This window comes from Macaca thibetana, chromosome 2 (genome assembly GCF_024542745.1).
Source record: "Macaca thibetana thibetana isolate TM-01 chromosome 2, ASM2454274v1, whole genome shotgun sequence".
Taxonomy (NCBI): domain Eukaryota; kingdom Metazoa; phylum Chordata; class Mammalia; order Primates; family Cercopithecidae; genus Macaca; species Macaca thibetana.
In genome coordinates this window covers 41253856-41272040 of record NC_065579.1, presented here as the reverse complement: position 1 = coordinate 41272040, position 18185 = coordinate 41253856, and the positions used below count along the sequence as shown (strand labels likewise).

The following is an 18185-nucleotide window of genomic DNA, read 5'->3' as shown; positions in this document are numbered from 1 at the left end:
CTGGTATCGGAACTGCAGCTTACAGAAGGCTCATGGAAACTTGCAACTGTTGAACCTAACTAACTATGGTCCCCTAAAACAAAAATATCCACATTCTCCATAGGATATAAACAAGACCCAGTGTCTCATAACATAATAGACAAAATATCTGGAATACAATTCAAAATTAGTTGACACATAAAGAATAAGGAAAATCTGAAGTTGTGGACGATGATAGTTCAGTAAGCATCAGTGACAAGATGACACAGATATTGGAATTATCTTACAAAAACATTAAAGCAGTTATGAAAATGCTATAACAACTAAGGGCAAATACAATAGGAGGGACTGGAAAGGGAGAAAGTTTCAGCCATTAAATAGAAGATATAAGGAGGAATCAAATGGAAAATTCAGAACTAAAAAATATAATAACTGAAATTTAAAAATACACTGAATGGACCCAATAGCAGAATGGTAATGTGAAAGGAAAGGGTCAGTGAACTTAAAGATTAATCAATACAAATTTTCCAGTTTAAAAGAGTAAAATGGGAGAAAAATTTGATAGAGCCCCAGGAACCTGTGAGAAAATACCAGAAAGTCTAACATTTGTGCAATCTGACTTTGAGAAAAAGAAGAGCAAAAGTACAGTTCAGGAAGACTACTGAAGGAAATAATCATAGGAAACTAGATTATTGGCAAAGTCAGCAAAAGACAGAAACACAAATTCAAGAAGCCCAAGAGAAATACAAGTGCAGACATATCCTGTATCACACGTATCAGTCATACATCATAATTCCCCATAGCCTAGTTATATAGGTCGTAGGACTCCTTATCTATTAAAGTATATAACCCAAGGAAATTGTATCTTTGATCTTAAACATTAAAAAATATATATTTAGGGAGTATAAATGCAGATTTCTTACATGCATATATTACATAGTAGTGAAGTCTGGGCTTTTAGTGTATTCATCACCCAAATACTGAACACTATGCCCAACAGGTAAATTTTCAACCCTCACGCCCCAACCCCCTACTCCCCTACTTTCCCTGTATCTTCCTCTTTTTATCTTCTTCTTTCAGTGCCTGGAACACTAAATAAATATTTGTGCAATGAATGAATACGTTTTAACATAACTGTCTCTAACATTTTATCCTTAGTTTAAGGTCACACAGTATTCTTCTCATAAGTCAGAACAAAGCTACCTTCTTACAAATTGTGACATAATAAAGAATATATGTTTGGTCTCCGCCCTGACTTTTGGCACAGAGCTCCTTAAGTCCCTTGTCATTTCCTGAGTGATAGGAGCATCTATTATTCTAATGGTTTGATCTAGTCTCAGTGTCCTGACAAAAGAGCTTTCAAGACCCATGGAATCTGGGTAATGATAGGAGTGTCTTTTTGTATGCTGACAAGATGAATGAAGACTTAAAGCCCCTAGATAGTTCCAGGATGGAGCCGGTTGCCAGAGAAACCAACCACGTGAATAGAGGATTGGAACATTCAGCCCCACACCGCGACTTCTGGAATGGGGAGGGAGGATAGAGACTGACTTAACAGTGGCCAGTGACTTAATAACCATACCTACTTAATGGAGCCTCCATAAAAACCCTAAATAATGGGGTTTGCAGGGCTTTTGGGTTAGTGAATATATCCACATGCTGAGAGGATAGTGCAGGCAAATTCCATGGGGAAAAGCTCCTGCACTTGGTACCCTTCTGGACCTTGAAGAACATATATATACCTTTTCATTTGGCTATTTATTTCTGTCCTTTGTAATATCCTTTATAATAAATGGATACATGTGTTTCCCTGAGTTTTGTGAGCCATTAGAGCAAATTGAACCTGAGGAAGGCTTTTGTGGGAACCCTCGATTGATCAGAAGTACAAATAATAACCTGGGATTTGCAATTGTCATCTGAATTGGAAGTCAGTCTTATGGCACTAATGCCATAACCCGGTAGCATCTGTACTAAGTCCAGGTAGTGTCAAATTGATTTGTAGGATACCCAATTGGTGTCCAGAGAGTTAGATAATTGGTTGTTGTAGGAAAAACCCTCACATTTGGTGTCTGAAGTGTATGAAGGTAGAAGAGACAGTTTTTCCCTTTTACAAATGATCAAGGCTGGGAAATTCCCAAAACATGGGAATTTCCACCTATTCATGCTACTGATCTTTTTTTGTGTCTAATATCTAAGGGCAAAAATGTAGTGGATTTTGGCCATATTGTGGAACAAGAAGGAAATTAAAATGTTGATGTGAAAAAAATTCATATCTTATTCAACACAGAACATTTTTAATTGGTGAGTATAGGAATGCAGTCTGTGTGTTGGCTTGGCACCTCCCTGCTATAGCACAGTGGCAAGTCCTTTGCATGACAAAGCCTGACTTCTTTTGCTCTCCTAATGTTCTGGGGCTTGTGAAGAAGTGTTTCTATGAAAATTTATTAAAGTTGGATAATAAAACATGTAATTGTATAAAGCATGGTTATTATTATTATTATTTTTTATTTTTGAGACAGGGTCTCACTCTGTCACCCAGGCTGGAGTGCAGTGACACGTCTCGGCTCACCACAGGCTCCGGCCCCAAATCTCAAGGGATCCTTCCACGTCAGCCTCCTGAGTAGCTGGGATCATAGGCGCACACCACCACGCCCGGCTATTTTTTTGTATTTTGAGTAGAGAGGAGATTTCGCCATGTTGCCCAGGCTGGTCTGGAACTCCTGAGCTCAAGTGATCTGCCCACCTCGACCTCCCAAAGTGTTGCGATTACAGGCGTGAACTACTGTGCCAGGCTTTAAAGCATGATTAATTATACTTTAAAATGCTTTACTTCTCAAGATTAAAGAAGACCCAGATCAAACTTCAGGAAATGGGACAATTTTTATAAAATTTCATGTGATACAAATTTAGAAAATGGATTTTGTTACTGCTTTTTCTGAAAACAAAAACTTTTTTTATTTTTTTTTTTTTTTTTTTTTTTTTTTTTTTTTTTAAATGGGAGATTCTAAATTCAGAGAACAAAATTTTTAGCATCATTATAAAGTTGGGTCTTTTTTCCTACTCTTGTTTCTTTTTGACCATTTGTCAACTTTAATAATTTTGGTAAAGTACACAGAGATTTCTCAAGCAGAACCGATCTTAATGATGTGGCCTTAAATAAATCATACTTTGACTATTAAATAATGATATTTATTTTCAACAATTTTTTTTCAGAATGTACAGAGTCTTTTCTTTTTTTTTTCAATTGTCACCATGCTCAAGTTAGGTTAGTTCTTTACTGTTATTCTTTCCCAGATCACATTCTTTGTTGTAGCTGTTCACAGGTGGTATGGGACTTTTTTTTAGCCCATTATAATTGAGGGTTTTGTTTTTGTTTTTGTTTTGTTTTTTGAGCTTTTATAGCAGCTCATCCCTAATTCTACTTCATTTCCTATACCTGAGTTTTGCCAGAAGTTTTTGGATGCAGTTATAACTAGCATTCTGTTTTGTTTTTAAATACTAGCTAACATTTATTGAGCCTTTATTATATGGTGGGTACTTATTTGTCTTTTATTTCTCAATATCTTTATCACCAGTACATTGAAAAATAATCATTTGTAAAATTCATAATTTTCTGCAGAAATTATATTTAGATGCCATATTAAAAAGGTGACAAATTCATGTAAGATTACCGAGAGTAAGAATTGAATACCATTTTAATCCTGATATTCCTATCTTATAACCTCTCATACAACAGATGCAAAATATATTTTATGTATGTTTTGTTTTATTTGTGATTTACCAAATCTCATTTTACAGATTATTTGAGGTGAGCCTACACCCTCTCACACAGTCTTTGTGTGTGTTTGTCTCTCTCTCTCTTACATAGCACATACAGTATACACAGTTTTGACTTAAAAAAAAAATAGAAGATAGTTAATTGACAGGAAATAAGAAAAAAAAACCACCCAGTAGCAAGATTTGAAGTAGGTATGTATATAATATTAGATCCTGTGTAATTATTTGCTTGATGTGGGCTACATATTTGGCTGTCTGCTTGCCCTACACCTAGTGGACAAGGCAAAGAGAAAACATGATCAGTTATAATATTCAGAATCTCATAAGATAAAACAAACTATGAGTTTGTAGCATATTTCAATACTGTAAATTGAGAGAGATATGCTTAGGGAATCCTTATGAATGAGACACAGTGTGTAACGTAGCGAGCACCAACACCTCTGACAATATCATATTATAGTAGGTAAAATAATGCTTCTCATCTCTCTTATATTGTCTTTCACTAGGTAGACATAAAATATATTGACAGTGTAATCTGGAAAAAGTCATTCTAGAAGAGACCAGATTAATTCAGTCTTAGTACTGTATTCAGTCATTTGATGGTTTATCTTTAATTGAATCATATTTAGACTTCCTAAATAAATACTGTGTGTTTTTCAGGAAATTCTGTATGCATATTTTTATTCAAAACTGGATTTGGGAATGATTAGACAATGGAGACTTTGTTGTGTTCATTTAAGATCAAATAAGATCAAAGTGTGTGTGTGTCTCTCTATATGCACACATGGATCATCAACTGAGCTTAGAGTAACATTAAAATAATCTTGGCTGGGTGTGGTGGCTCACACCTGTAATCCCAGCACTTTGGGAGGCCGAGGCAAGTGGGTCACCTGTCAGGAGATGGAGACCAGCCTGACCAACATGGTGAAACCCCATCTCTACTAAAAATACAAAAAAATTAGCTGGGCGTGGTGGCGGGCGCTTATAATCCCAGCTACTCGGGAGGCTGAGGCAGGAGAATTGCTTGAACCTGGAAGGCACAGGTTGTAGTGAGCCGAGATCATGCCATTGCACTCCAGTGTGGGCAACGAGAGCAAAACTCTCTCTAAAAAAAAAAAAAAAAATTATGGATATGAAGTTTCTAAGCAGAAATCATGTGTGAATAGATGGCACTGCCCTTTCCCCCACTCACCTTTCATGAACATGTATGGAGTGTTAGTTGCCAGTGAAATCACTTTCATTTTCCCAAAAAGAAGCTTAAACAGGGCTTTAAAAATTTTTTGTAGTTTGCAGACTGATTATCTCTCTGGAGGGTAAATGGTAATAGAAGTTTTGAGCATAAAAGGTAAGAAATCTTGTAGTAACAAATTAGTTTTTTCTTTATTTTCTTTCTTTCGTTTATTTTCTTTCTTTTTTCTTTCTGAATGAGGCAGGGTCTTGCTCTGTCACCCAGGCTGGAGTACAGTGGCACAATCTCTGCTCACTGCAACCTATGCTTCTCGGGCTCAGGCGATCCTCCCATGTCAGCCTCCCGAGTAGCTGTGAGTACGGGAGCATGCCACCATACCTGACTAATTTTTGTATTTTTTTGTAGAGATGGGCTTTCACTGTGTTGCCCAGGCTGGTCTTGAACTCCTGTGCTCAAGGGATCTGCCTGCCTTAGCTTCCCAAAGTGCTGGGATTACAGGTGTAAGCCACCTCACCTGGCCTGAAATGGTAATTTTATATTTGAAAACAGTCAGTCATGGTGCTGGCCTGCCTGAAAACATTTGGGATGGAGAAGAGGCAGGTGATTAGGTTTATCCAGGATACAGACTTCCAGATGAGTGTGATGGGAGAGAGGCATTTGCAGATAATTTTGGTGAGAGTGAAGGCAGACAAAACTATTAGAGAAGCAGAGAGAAAGAGGTGTTGGTTGTTGAAATAGTGATCTTAGTGATGGCTACAGAGTTTTCCTTTGGGAATGTATTAACAGTAAGTTGGAATTGGGGTGGAATCTGAGTGGTGGATTTGGTTGGTTGGAAACTGAGATGTAATAATTAGTGATTTGGAGGTGCTAGGGTGTGGTGAAGTCAAATTCAGGGTGGGATCGTGGGATTGTGTGGCTGAAGGGAAGGAGAGAAGTACCCAGTTGGAGATTTTGAGGTCAAAGAACTCAGAAGTCAGATGGGTTGTTTGCCTCAGGCATGTGGACCCTGCATCAACACCTCTTAGTGATTTTCTTCTCACTTAGTCGTCATCAGATCTTGGAAAGCAATTACTGGTATCTTCCTTGTCAGAAACTTGAAAAAGTGCACCACCTTTGCTTGATTCCCAAGCTTTTTTTTCTAGCCTAGATATTTCTTCAGGTCTCATTTTCTATTTTCACACTGTACATACACATTTCTTCCCCTACCCCCCTTTTTTTGGTCAGTGTTTGCAGAGCAGATTGGGAATTTATATGAATTTAGTTTAAATGAATGGAATTTAGTTTAAATGTTGAGTATATAATGTCATACACAATTTTTGGTCATGTGTTTAAAGCTGTGAAATTATTTCTTCAGTCTTGAAAGACTTCTCTGGAGATGATACAGAGCTGATACAGACATTGATGATGGGGCTGTTTCTTCATTGCTCAGGAGAAAATAATTGTTGGATGGTTCTTACAGGCAACTAAACTTTTATTTAGAGAAACAAAGTAATTAGGAATATAAGAAGTGAAGTGTGTCTTAATAGTCCTTCACTTATTCCTATTCTATCTAGTGTTCTATTTTAGCTATGTAAAATACCACACTAGACCGGATACGTGGTGGCTCATGCCTTTAATCCCATCACTTTGGGAGCCAAGGTGGGGAGATGGCTCGAGCTCAGGAGTTTGAGACCAGCGTGGCCAACATGATGAAACCCTGTCTTTACTAAAAATACAAAAATTAGCCAGGCATGGTGGTACGCACCTGTAATCCCAGCTACTTGGGAGGCTGAGGTAGGAGGATCACTTGAACCTGGGAGATGGATGTTGTAGTTAGCTGAGATCATGCCACCTCATTGCAGCCTGGGTGACAGAGTGAGACTTCATCTTCAAAAACAAAAACAAAAAAAATCTGTGCTAAAGTAAGTTTCTCATAATTTAGATACTTTGCGTATATCATATAAGGTAGATAGAAAGATTTTCTAAAAGTGCTGTTGTATAAATCTTTCTTCATAATTTTCTTTAGTTCATAGTCTTTAGAAACAAAATGAAAGTCCCCAGGCTTTTTGACTAATTTCTGGGAACACGGAAATACCATTTGAAGTACAGAGACATGGACTTAAAGAAAGGTTGCTTAAGGGTGTGACTACTTAATCCTGAAACTGCCTGCTTAAAGAGAGGGAGAAAAACCCAAATGGTTGTTTTAAAAAATAATACCTAATACAAAAATAGGCATATAGACCAATGGAACAGAATAAAGAGCCCAGAAATAAGGTTGCACACCTGTGACCATCTGATCTTCAACAAAGTTGACAAAAACAAGCAGTGGGGAAAAGACTCCCTATTCAATAAATGGTGCTGGGATAACTGGCAAGCCATATGTAGACAATTGAAGCTGGACCCCTTCCTTATACCATAAACAAAAGACAAGGTGGATTAAAGACTTAATGTAAATGTACACTTACATTTACTTTAAATGTAAAACCTCAAACTATAAAAACCCTGGAAGACAACCTAGGCAGTACCATCCTGCACTTAGGAATGGGCAAAAATTTTATGACAAAGACACCAAAAGCAATTGCAGCAAAAGCAAAAATTGACAAGTGGGATCTAACTAAACTTAAGAGCTTCTGCAGAGCCAAAGATCAACAGAGTAAACAGTCCACAGAATGGGAGAAAATATTTGCAAATTATGCATCAGACAAAGGCCTAATAGCCAGCATCTATAAGGAATTTAACCAAATTTATAAGAAAAAAAGACCATTGAAAGTGGGCAAAGGACATGAACAGACACTTTTCAAAAGAAGACATACATGTGGCCAAGAAGCATATGGAAAAAAGCTCAATGTCACTGATCATTAGAGAAATTCAAATCAAAACCACAGTGAGATACCATCTGACACCAGTCAGAATGGCTGTTACTAAAAAGTCAAAAAATAAAGAGATGCTGGTGAGGTTGTGGAGAACACTTACACAGTTGGTGGGAGTGTAAATTAGTTCAACCATTGTAAAAAGCAGTATGGCAATTACTCAAAGAACTAAAAGCAGAACTACCATTTGACCCATCAATCCCATTACTGGATATATACCCAGAGGAATAGAAATCATTCTACCATAAAGACACATGCATGCGAATGTTCATTGCAGCACTACTCACAATTGCAAAGACATGGAATTAACCTAAATGCCCATCAGTGACAGATTGTATAAAGAAAATGTGGTACATATTCACCATGGAGTACTGTACAGCCATAAAAAAGAATGAGATCATGTCTTTAGGGAACGTGGGTGAAGCTGGAGGCTATTATCCTTAGCAAACTTATGCAGGAATAGAAAACCAAATGCCGCATGTTCTCCCTTACAAGGAAGCTAAGTGATGAGAACTTATGAACACAAAGAAGGAAGCAACAGAAACTGGAGTCTACTTGAGGGTGAAGGGTAGAGGTGGGAGAAGAGCAGAAAAGATAACTGTTGGGTACTAGGCTTAATACCTAGATGATGATATAATCTATATAACAAACCCCTGTGACACCAGCTTACCTATGTAATGAACTTTCACATGTACCCCCAAACCTAAAATGAAAGTTTAAAAAAAAAGCAAAAAATTTTTATATTTTCATTCATGGTTTCATTTAATGAGTTTTGGATTGACTATGGCCATTTTGCTGTTATGTCTGTATATAGGGTCTTACATTTAGACATCCAGCCATTTTATGATACTTTCTGGGATATTTTTAAATATTTAAAGGTAACATTATATAAAATAAAAAATCATTGATTTTAGTATTTGTCCCTCTTTAATCAAAGGAGACAATAATCACCAATATTCCAGCTATCCACTATAAACTACTACCTTTTTTTTTCGAGACGGAGTCTCACTGTGTCGCCCAGGCTGGAGTGCAGTGGTGCAATCTCGGTTCACTGCAACCTCTGCCTCCCAGGTTCAAGCAATTTTCCTGCCTCAGCCTCCCAAGTAGCTGGGAGTACAGGCATGTGCCACCATGCCCAGCTAATTTTTGTATTTTTAGTAGAGAGAGTTTTACCATGTTGGCCAGGATGGTCTCGATCTCTTGGCCTTATGATCTGCCCACATCGGCCTCCCAAAGTGTTGGGATTACAGGCGTGAGCCACCATGCCCAGCCTATAAACTACTTTTATTTGTATTCTTCACACATTTTAGAAGGTGAACATGCCTCTTTTTTTTTTTTTTTTTTTTTGAGACAGAGTCTTGCTCTGTCGCCCAGGCTGGAATGTAGTGGTGCAGTCTTGACTTACTGCAACCTGCTTCCTGGGTTCAAGTGATTCTCCTGCTTAGCCTCCCGAGTAGCTGGGATTACAGGTGCTCTCCACCACACCCAGCTAATTTTTATATTTTTAGTAGAGATGGTGTTCCACCATGTTGGCCAGACTGGTCTTGAACTCTTGACCTCAAGTGATCCACCCGCCTCAGCCTCCCAAAGTGCTGGGATTACAGGCGTGAGCCACTGCACCTGGCCGTGCCTTTGATAGTATTTTGCTATAGTATAGTATTTTGATAGTATTTTGTGTTATACTGTTTTTCATTTAAGTTACATCATAAATCAACTTTTTCTTTGTATACAGCATAGATAGACTTCACGATGAATTGAAAGTAGGAGACAAAGGTGACTGAGTAGCTGCTGGTACCATTGTCACTGTGGTAGAAAGAACATGAGTGATTACGGTTAGTTAGCTTCTAAGGTAGATTTTTGTATGAGTTTGATTTTAGAGAGACTTGCACAGGTTTATAGCCTGCTGGAGGAAGATTTTTCCAATGCAGAGGAGCAAAGGAGCAACATCTCAGTACTTGGGGAGCTGGAGCAATATGGGACCAGGAGACTTGAATAGAAGGATTACGCCTTTTTCTGGAGTTGAAGGGAATTAGGTCATGTGTTCAGATGTAAATTCCTAGTGACCTGAGGATTTACTGCAACTACTTTTAGTATCCTTTGTAACCCCCGTTACTTGAATATTTATCATATTATTATAATCCATCTGCGTTTAGAATAACCAATTTTTTTCATTCAGCTTAATTTTTTTCAAAAGAAAAGTTTCAAATATACACAAAAGTAGAATAGTATAATGAACCTCCATGAACTCATCATCCAGCTTCAAAAGTTATTCTGATACCTTTTTAATAATATTTCTTCAGCTTTTAATCATTTAAAAATATTTAACTTTCTAATCCATCTGTGTTTATTTTGCTGGAATTAGATAAAAGAATGCTATTAAGTCAGTAATCTTTTTTTATTATATCTCTGGCCTACTAACCTACAGTTTTATTTATGCCAGCATAGCATAGTTTTAATTATTTTAATAGGTTTTAAACTCATAATTATAAATATTTATAATTAAAATTGCTGCTTACATCAGTATTTAAATTTTATATTACTGTTTAAATATATTTTAATATCTGTAGATGAAGTGTGTGGATATTCTTGGGTATTTATCTTCCTTTTCAAATACTGAGGTGGTAACTCTTAACTAGCCAAAAAAGCTTTGTTGATAAGCTTTTGAAAAATGAAAGCTAAGCCTAAACAATTCCACATATGTATTCATTTATTTAGTAAATATTTATTGAGTAATATTGTGTGCCAATATCACATCTGAATAAACTGGTATAAAAACTTTCTACCTTAAAAGTGTATCACTGGGTCAATCTCTGTGTTTTACTACTGTTTTTAGCTCTACTTTCTCCCTGACTTTTAAATTGGTGATAATTAGGTCTTTTAAAAAACTGCAAATGAATAAAATTGTCTGGGACATCTTATGCATGCCCTGCATCACTCTGGCCCTGGGCCTTTAGGGAAAAATAAAGGACAGTGATATATAGGATAATCATAGATATGGATAGAATATCTTTTGTTAGCTCTTGACTTAGTATGAAAAATCCATAAATTATTTAGATGTAGAAAGAAACTTTGGAGCCATCTCATCCATTCATTCTTTCCTACACATAGAGAAGACAAGACCTCAAGTAAATGAAGTCAGTGGGTAAGCATATGATAGTATGCTTATACTTACTGTCTTGATTTCTTTAGACTTGTTTAAACCATTGAGCACCCTGGTATTTGGACCAATATGTGATTTTGTAGCTGGTTTACTTAGCAAGTGAAAAACAGATTAAACTATCTACAGTTTACTGAACAATAAAACTAGTTAATTACTGTCTAGTGGTTCTGTAGACAAGTAGGCTTTCTAAAACTTGGCATGCTTCTTCTTCCGGTATGTTCCTTCCTTCTCCAAAATAAAGATGTTTTTAGTGTAGAAACAAACAAACAAAGAAAAAAGAGATGTTTTTAGTGGTACAGTATTCATGACTTCGTATTTGTTTTTGTCTGCTTCATTACAGGTTCATGTCAGGGCTGGTCTTTTTCATGGTACTGAACTCCTGTGTAAAACCATCGTAAGCTCAGAGGTATCAGGGAAAAATGATCATATTTGGAATGAACCACTGGAATTTGATATTAATATTTGTGACTTACCAAGAATGGCTCGATTATGTTTTGCTGTTTATGCTGTTTTGGATAAAGTAAAAACGAAGAAATCAACGAAAACTATTAATCCCTCTAAATATCAGACCATCAGAAAAGCTGGAAAAGTGGTAATGATATACCAACTTCCAAGGATTGTTTTATATAGGAATAATTTTAAGACTGTTTGGAATAATTGAGTAATATAAGTTAAATTATATTAGATAACTTTCATTCTTAAAAACTGATTTTAAGAAAATAAAACATTTTCATGTTTATGTCTTTATATTTAGGTTAATGCATTTATTTATGTTTATGTTTATGCATTTTTTTGCAATCTTGCTCTTTCTACCATGGATTTTCTTTTGGCAGATTTATTTTATAAGTATTTTATTACATATGTAATACTTTAAAGAAGATATAAAAATGATGATATTTGAAAAATTTACAGTTATGCAGTCTTTCAACTGAAATTTCATGTGACAGATATGTTTAAGAATTCAGAATTTTGTGCATTTTAGAAAGATCATTGATCCTAACTGACTCAACATATCTTGTGGGGTCTGGGGCATAAATGCGTCATTAAACGTGTTAATATTTGGAGTGAAATATTTGAATATTCATACTAAATGTGACTATCATTAGATTTTTGTTATCTCTGGCCACTTTTTGCTGTCACGTGAGCTATGAACAAACCTTCAGTTTTTAGAGCTTCTCAGATTTTGAAATTATGGATATAAGAGGATGGACCTGTTGTCATACTTTCATCTTCCATGTTATGTTTTCAGTCAAGTGTTTCACTTTCTTCTAGCTTTTTGAAAACTTTTTGGTGGGATGGGGACATTAATTTTATACGTTTTTAAAATCTAGTTACTATATTTATCTATATGAATTTGTGTTCTTTTATTCTTTTTTTCTTTTGAGACAGTCTCACGTTGTCGCCTGGGCTGGAGTGCAGTGGCACTATCTCTGCTTACTGCAACCTCCTGTCTCCCGGGATCAAGCGATTCTCCTGCCTCAGCCTCCCAAGTAACTGGGGCTACAGGCGCCCGCTACCACACCCAGCTTATTTTTTGTATTTTTAGTAGAGACAGGGTTTCACCATGTTGGCCAGGCTGGTCTTGAACTCCTGACCTCGTGATTCACCCGCCTTGGCCTCCCAGAGTGCTGGGATTACAGGTGTGGCCACTGCGCCTGACCGTGTTCTTTTATTCTTAATATGGGAATATAAGCATCTCTGGTTATCATCTATAATCGTCTAAAAATAATTTTTAGACTAGGTACAGTGGCTCATGCCTGTAGTCCCAACACTTTGGGAGGCTGAGGTGGGAGAATTGCTTCAGGACAGGAGTTGGAGACCAGTCTTGGCCACATAGTAAGATCCTGTCTCCAAAAAAAAAAAAAAAGTACCCTAAAAATAACTTTTAATGACTAAAAAGTCACAGAAGCGTTAGTTCCTTAGTATTTTTTTCTTCCCTGATATAGAATTATCCTCAAAGTGTTTGATTATAAGATTTTTGATACAAAATGGCAAAATTAATCTATTTAAATGTTTATATAAAAGTCCTCTCAGCTCAATGCCTCCTTTTTAGAGACATATTTATATACCTAGAGACATTATCTCCTTCCGCATTGAGATTTATGTAGTCTGAAAGCTCTTAAAACATGTATTCTGATATTGTACGTATTTTCTTGGATTATTAAAAATTTCTCATTTTGGCTGGGCATGATGGCTCACACCTGTAATCCCAACACTTTGGGAGGCTTAGGCAGGTGGATCACCTGAGGTCAGGAGTTTGAGACCAGCCTGGCCTACATGACATAACCCCATATCTACTAAAAAGGCAAAAATTAGACGGGTGTGGTGGCGGGTGCCTGTAATTCCAGCTACTCAGGAGGCTGAGGCAGGAGAATCTCTTGAACCTGGGAGGTGGAGGTTGCATGAGCTGAGATCATACCACCACTCCAGCCTGGGTGACAGAGTGGGACTCCATCTCAAAAAAAAAAAATATCTCATTTTCACAAGGCTGTTTATCCATATTCTATCTTATTCATGTACTATTTTATTATGAATTGTTAATTGGGTTTTAAGGTTGTTCTTAAACATAATAAAGGTATTGAGCATTTTTCTATGTATATCTTGTTCTTATTTGAGAAGATTATTTTGGAAATCGTCCAGAACTTTCTAGAACTAACATTATTGAAACAAAGGACATGTGCACGTTTACACCTTAAAGTTATTCTTAGCATATTTATGTAATTGTATCTTTTTCAACAGCATTATCCTGTAGCGTGGGTAAATACGATGGTTTTTGACTTTAAAGGACAATTGAGAACTGGAGACATAATATTACACAGCTGGTCTTCATTTCCTGGTAAGATTTACATTCTTATCCTTAGTGTTAAACAGTAACTAACTTTTGGCATGTGGACTAGTTAATATTTTCTTATGAATCACCATTCTTTCAATTTAGTAAAATAAAATTATCATTTTGTATTATTATTTATTCTAAAACAGATTTACACAAATTATTTTAATGTTATCATAAAATTACTTGTTTCTGAGTAGATTTCTTTACAAATTTTGTTTTGGTTTAAAATCGGCCTATATTTTATTTTATTATTTATTATTTATTGTTTTGTAGAGACAAGGTCTTGCTATATTGCCAAGACCGGTCTCAAAACTCCTGGCCTCAAGTGATCCTCCCAAAGTGCTGGGATTACAGGCATGAGCCACTGTTATTGGCCTATATTTTAAATGATTATTTTAACAAGTTAGTATTTTAAACATACTTCCAACAAATAGTGTACCATTATTTTGCTAGTAACAAGTTAACTCTAGTATTAACAAATTATTAATTTAGCTCATTACAGATTGTCTAGTCTGACCATGGGACATAACTTTTAAGTTTTGTGATGGGTAGCTTTGTCTTTAAATCTTATACATCTCCGTATTTAGGAATGAAATCGTCTAAGTTTCTTTTTTTTTTTTGAGACGGAGTTTCGCTCTTATTGCCCAGACTGGAGTGGCAACAGACTGGAATGGCACGATCTTGGCTCACCACAACCTCCGCCTCCCAGGTTCAAGCGATTCTTCTGCCTCAGCCTCCCTAGTAGCTGGGATATCAGGCATGTGCTACCACGCCCAGCTAATTTTGTATTTTTAGTAGAGACGGGGTTTCTCCATGTTGGTCAGGCTGGTCTTGAACTCCTGACCTCAGGTAATCCGCCCGCCTTGGCAACCCAAAGTGCTGGGATTACAGGTGTGAGCCACCGTGCCCGACCAAAATAGTCTAAACTTCTGACTCAGTCAGTGCTGCCAGGCACACAGTGGGGGAAACCTATTCCTGGGTATATTTCTTATTTTAATGAATGTGTGTTGCTTTCAGCATTTTTTGTCATTTTTTTTTTTTCCTTTTTCTTTTTTTGAGAAATTCTCCTGAAGAACAGTGTCTTCTTTATAATAACCTTTGTTGCTCCTAATTGTGCTAACTTTCTTCATTAGTAGAAGGAATATTCTCTAATTAGGGAGAAATAGTAAAAACACTTTTTTTTTTTTTTTTTTTTGAAACGGAGTCTTGCTCTGTCACCTGGGCTGGAGTGCAGTAGTGCGATATCCGCTCACTGTAAGCTCCGCCTCCCGGGTTCACGCCATTCTCCTGCCTCAGCCTCCCGAGTAGCTGGGACTACAGGTGCGTGCCACCGTGCCCAGCTAATTTTTTGTGTTTTTGGTAGAGACAGTATTTCATCGTGTTAGCCAGAATGGTCTTGATCTCCTGACCTCGTGATCCACCCACCTCAGCCTCCCAAAGTGCTGGGATTACAGGCTTGAGCTACCGCACCCGGCCTAAAATGCTTTTTCTGTAGTTGGCTTTAGCCTGAAATTTGATGTAAGCAGAGCACCTTCCACACACACCTTTATTTCTCAAATACTACTGAGAATACCCTCATCACATGAGGTAGATGGTTTTATTTTCATTTTTACAGGTAAGTGAAGCTCAGAGAAAATAAGTGAGTCTAAAATCTTCCCATTGGTCTACACTGCTTTCTCAAATGTTGGAATTTTTAGTGTAAATCTTACATTATAATGGTGGTTTTCTTTTTCTTTTTTCCTGTCTTTATAGTTTGTTGATATATCTAGTAAAGTTGTGAACTAATTTGAATTTGAATTTTTTAATTCATGGCTTTGTAAGTAACATTTGAAAATGTTCATGTACTAGCAGTTGTCACCTGAAAAATTATTTTTGGATAATCATTTACTGACATATTTATAAACTCTTTGCAGTCTAATAGTGTGTGTGTATGTCCTTTTATTCCTATGTTCTCCAGCATGTACCTCTAGCAATTTTCATTAATTATGTTATTCCACAAATGTAGGAGAGCTGTGTATATTTGACGTATTTCTTTTTTTGTTTGTTTGTTTGTTTGACTCAGGGCCTCACCTTGTCACCCAGACTGGAGTGTAGTGCCTTGAACACAGCTCACTGTAGCCTTGCCTTCCCGGGCTCAAGTGAGCCTCCTGCCTCAGCACCCCAAGTACCTGGGACTACAGACATACACCACCACACCCGGCAAATTTTTTTTTTTTTTTGTATTCTTTGTAGAGACAGGGTTTCACCATGTTGCCCAGTCTGGTCTCGAACTCCTGAGCTCAAGTGATTTTTACCTCCTCAGCCTCACAAAGTGCTAGGATTATAGGTATGAGCCACTGCTCGCAGCCTATTTGACATATTTCTTAGGAGGAACTAAACTTTCACAATACAATAAAATATAGCCCCAAAATACTATATTTTCTTGAAAATCTTAATTTTGACTCACACATGTTCTCCAGAATCATCAACCAACTTGACTAGTATTTTTAGTAAAAATTAAAATTTTTGGTGGTGTTAACTTGGCATAATACTATGAACCTGACTTCCTCTCTGAGAAAATGTATGATAAAAAATAATAAATGAACAGAGTTAGTTCTGCATGTGTCAGCTCTAGAATTGTTACATTTAACCCCGTAGGGACAAGCAAGAAGCAAAGAAACCACAAATAGTCTATCATCTAGAGTCCCTAAGTCATCATTACAAGGTATATGATCACAATTTTTCTTTTTTTTCTAACTTTCCGTAATTTTTTATGTATGGACTAGGAAATACAAATGTGGATTCCTGTTTTTCTCCCTATACTTACAGAAAATGGCACTTTCGGTATAATGTATAATGTTCTGCTCCTTGCTTTGTTTACCATATCTACCTATATGGAGAACTGTTTTTTCCCCCCATGCCTGTGCTACTATAATGAATAACCTTGCTTATGTACAGGTGTATATATGAGATAAATTCCTTAGAGGTGGGTGTGTTGATTCAAAGAATAGATAAATTTATAATTCTTGTAATTACAAATTGCTCCCCAATAGAGTGTATCAATTTTTACTCTCCATGTGTAGTATATATGAATGCCTTTTTTTGCCAGATATGGTGGCTCACATGTGTAATCCCAATGCTTTGGGAGACTTAGGCAGGAGGATCACTTGAGTCCAGGAGATTGAGACCAGCTTGGACAATATAGTGAGACTGTCTCTCCCTATACACACAGAAAAAGAGTGCCTTTTTTTCTGATCACTTTTGAACAAGGTTAAAGGATTACCTCTATATTTGGGGCTAATAAGTACTAAAATACTACATTTGATTTCAGTTAGGTTGCATTTGATAGGACAAAAGTATAATAGTACTAGAGAGCAGAAGTATGAAACTGTAAATTGCTGAGAAATCAGCTCTAGAGGTGTATAAATTATTAGAATTGAGCCAGCTGCAATAGTGTGTGTGTGCTTGTGGTCTCAGTTAACTCAGGAACTTGAGGCAGGAGGATCGTTTGGGGCTAGGAGCTTGTATCCAGCCTGGGCAATGTAGCAAGACTCTGTCTCTAAAAAACAGCAAGATTAAAAAAAAAAAAAGTTGCCTCCATCCAGGTGAAAATTGAGTCTGGGCTTGGTGTGATTGCTCACACCTGTAATTCCAGCACTTTTGGAGGCTGAGTTGGGTGTATCTCTTGAGCTCAGGAGTTCAAGACCAGCCTAGGCAACATGGTGAAACCCTATCTCTACCAAAAATTTAAAAATTAGCTGGGCGTGGTGGCTTGCGCCTGTGGTCCCAGCTACTCAGGAGGCTGAGGTGGGAGGATCACTTGAGCCTGGGAGGTGGAGGTTATAGTGAGCCAAGATCATGCCACTGCACTCTAACCTGGGTGACAGAAACCCTGTCTCAAAAAAAAAAAGAAAAAGAAAATTGAGTCTGTGAGGTGAGAAAATATTTATTTAAAAAGGTGAATGAAGAATTAAGGAACAAAAACTTGAAAGGATTTTCCAGCTTTAGGAGATAATTCTGAGTGTGCACACTTTATGGACATTAGACCTAAGTAGAATAGATCTGATATTTTTTTTCCTTAGGAGATACAGAGAGAACGATTGTACTACAGTCAGTATAAGAAAAGAAAAATTACTTTGGAGAGGGGAGATCTTAGATTGTACACCTAACTCTTATTTTCTCATCATGAGTTTCTTATCTGTGAAATAAAAAATTTATATAATGTGAACTCCAGAGTTTTCTAACTACACTGAAATTCTAAAATCACACACAGAATTCTGTGAATTGACCATATTTAGGGTGGCGGAAAAGGGAAAGGAAGGAGTACCTTGAAGAAAGAAGCAGTTGGTGAGGTAAAAGGAGTGCCACTTAATGGAGTATTCCAGAGGCTACCAGAGAAGGTATTTTCTGTCAGCAGTT

The 18185-nt window shown here is 36.9% G+C and overlaps 1 protein-coding gene across 3 annotated transcripts in view; it reads left to right on the top strand.

Moving 5' to 3' along the window:
* The window catches only part of PIK3CB (phosphatidylinositol-4,5-bisphosphate 3-kinase catalytic subunit beta), a 188594-nt gene that overhangs the window by 112263 nt on the left and 58146 nt on the right, over window positions 1–18185 (top strand). For all 3 annotated transcript variants that reach the window (XM_050779675.1, XM_050779677.1, XM_050779676.1), the window contains 2 exons: window positions 11295–11546; window positions 13694–13790. In XM_050779675.1, coding sequence (XP_050635632.1) covers window positions 11295–11546; window positions 13694–13790 — 349 coding nt within the window. The remainder of the gene's footprint in view (window positions 1–11294; window positions 11547–13693; window positions 13791–18185) is intronic.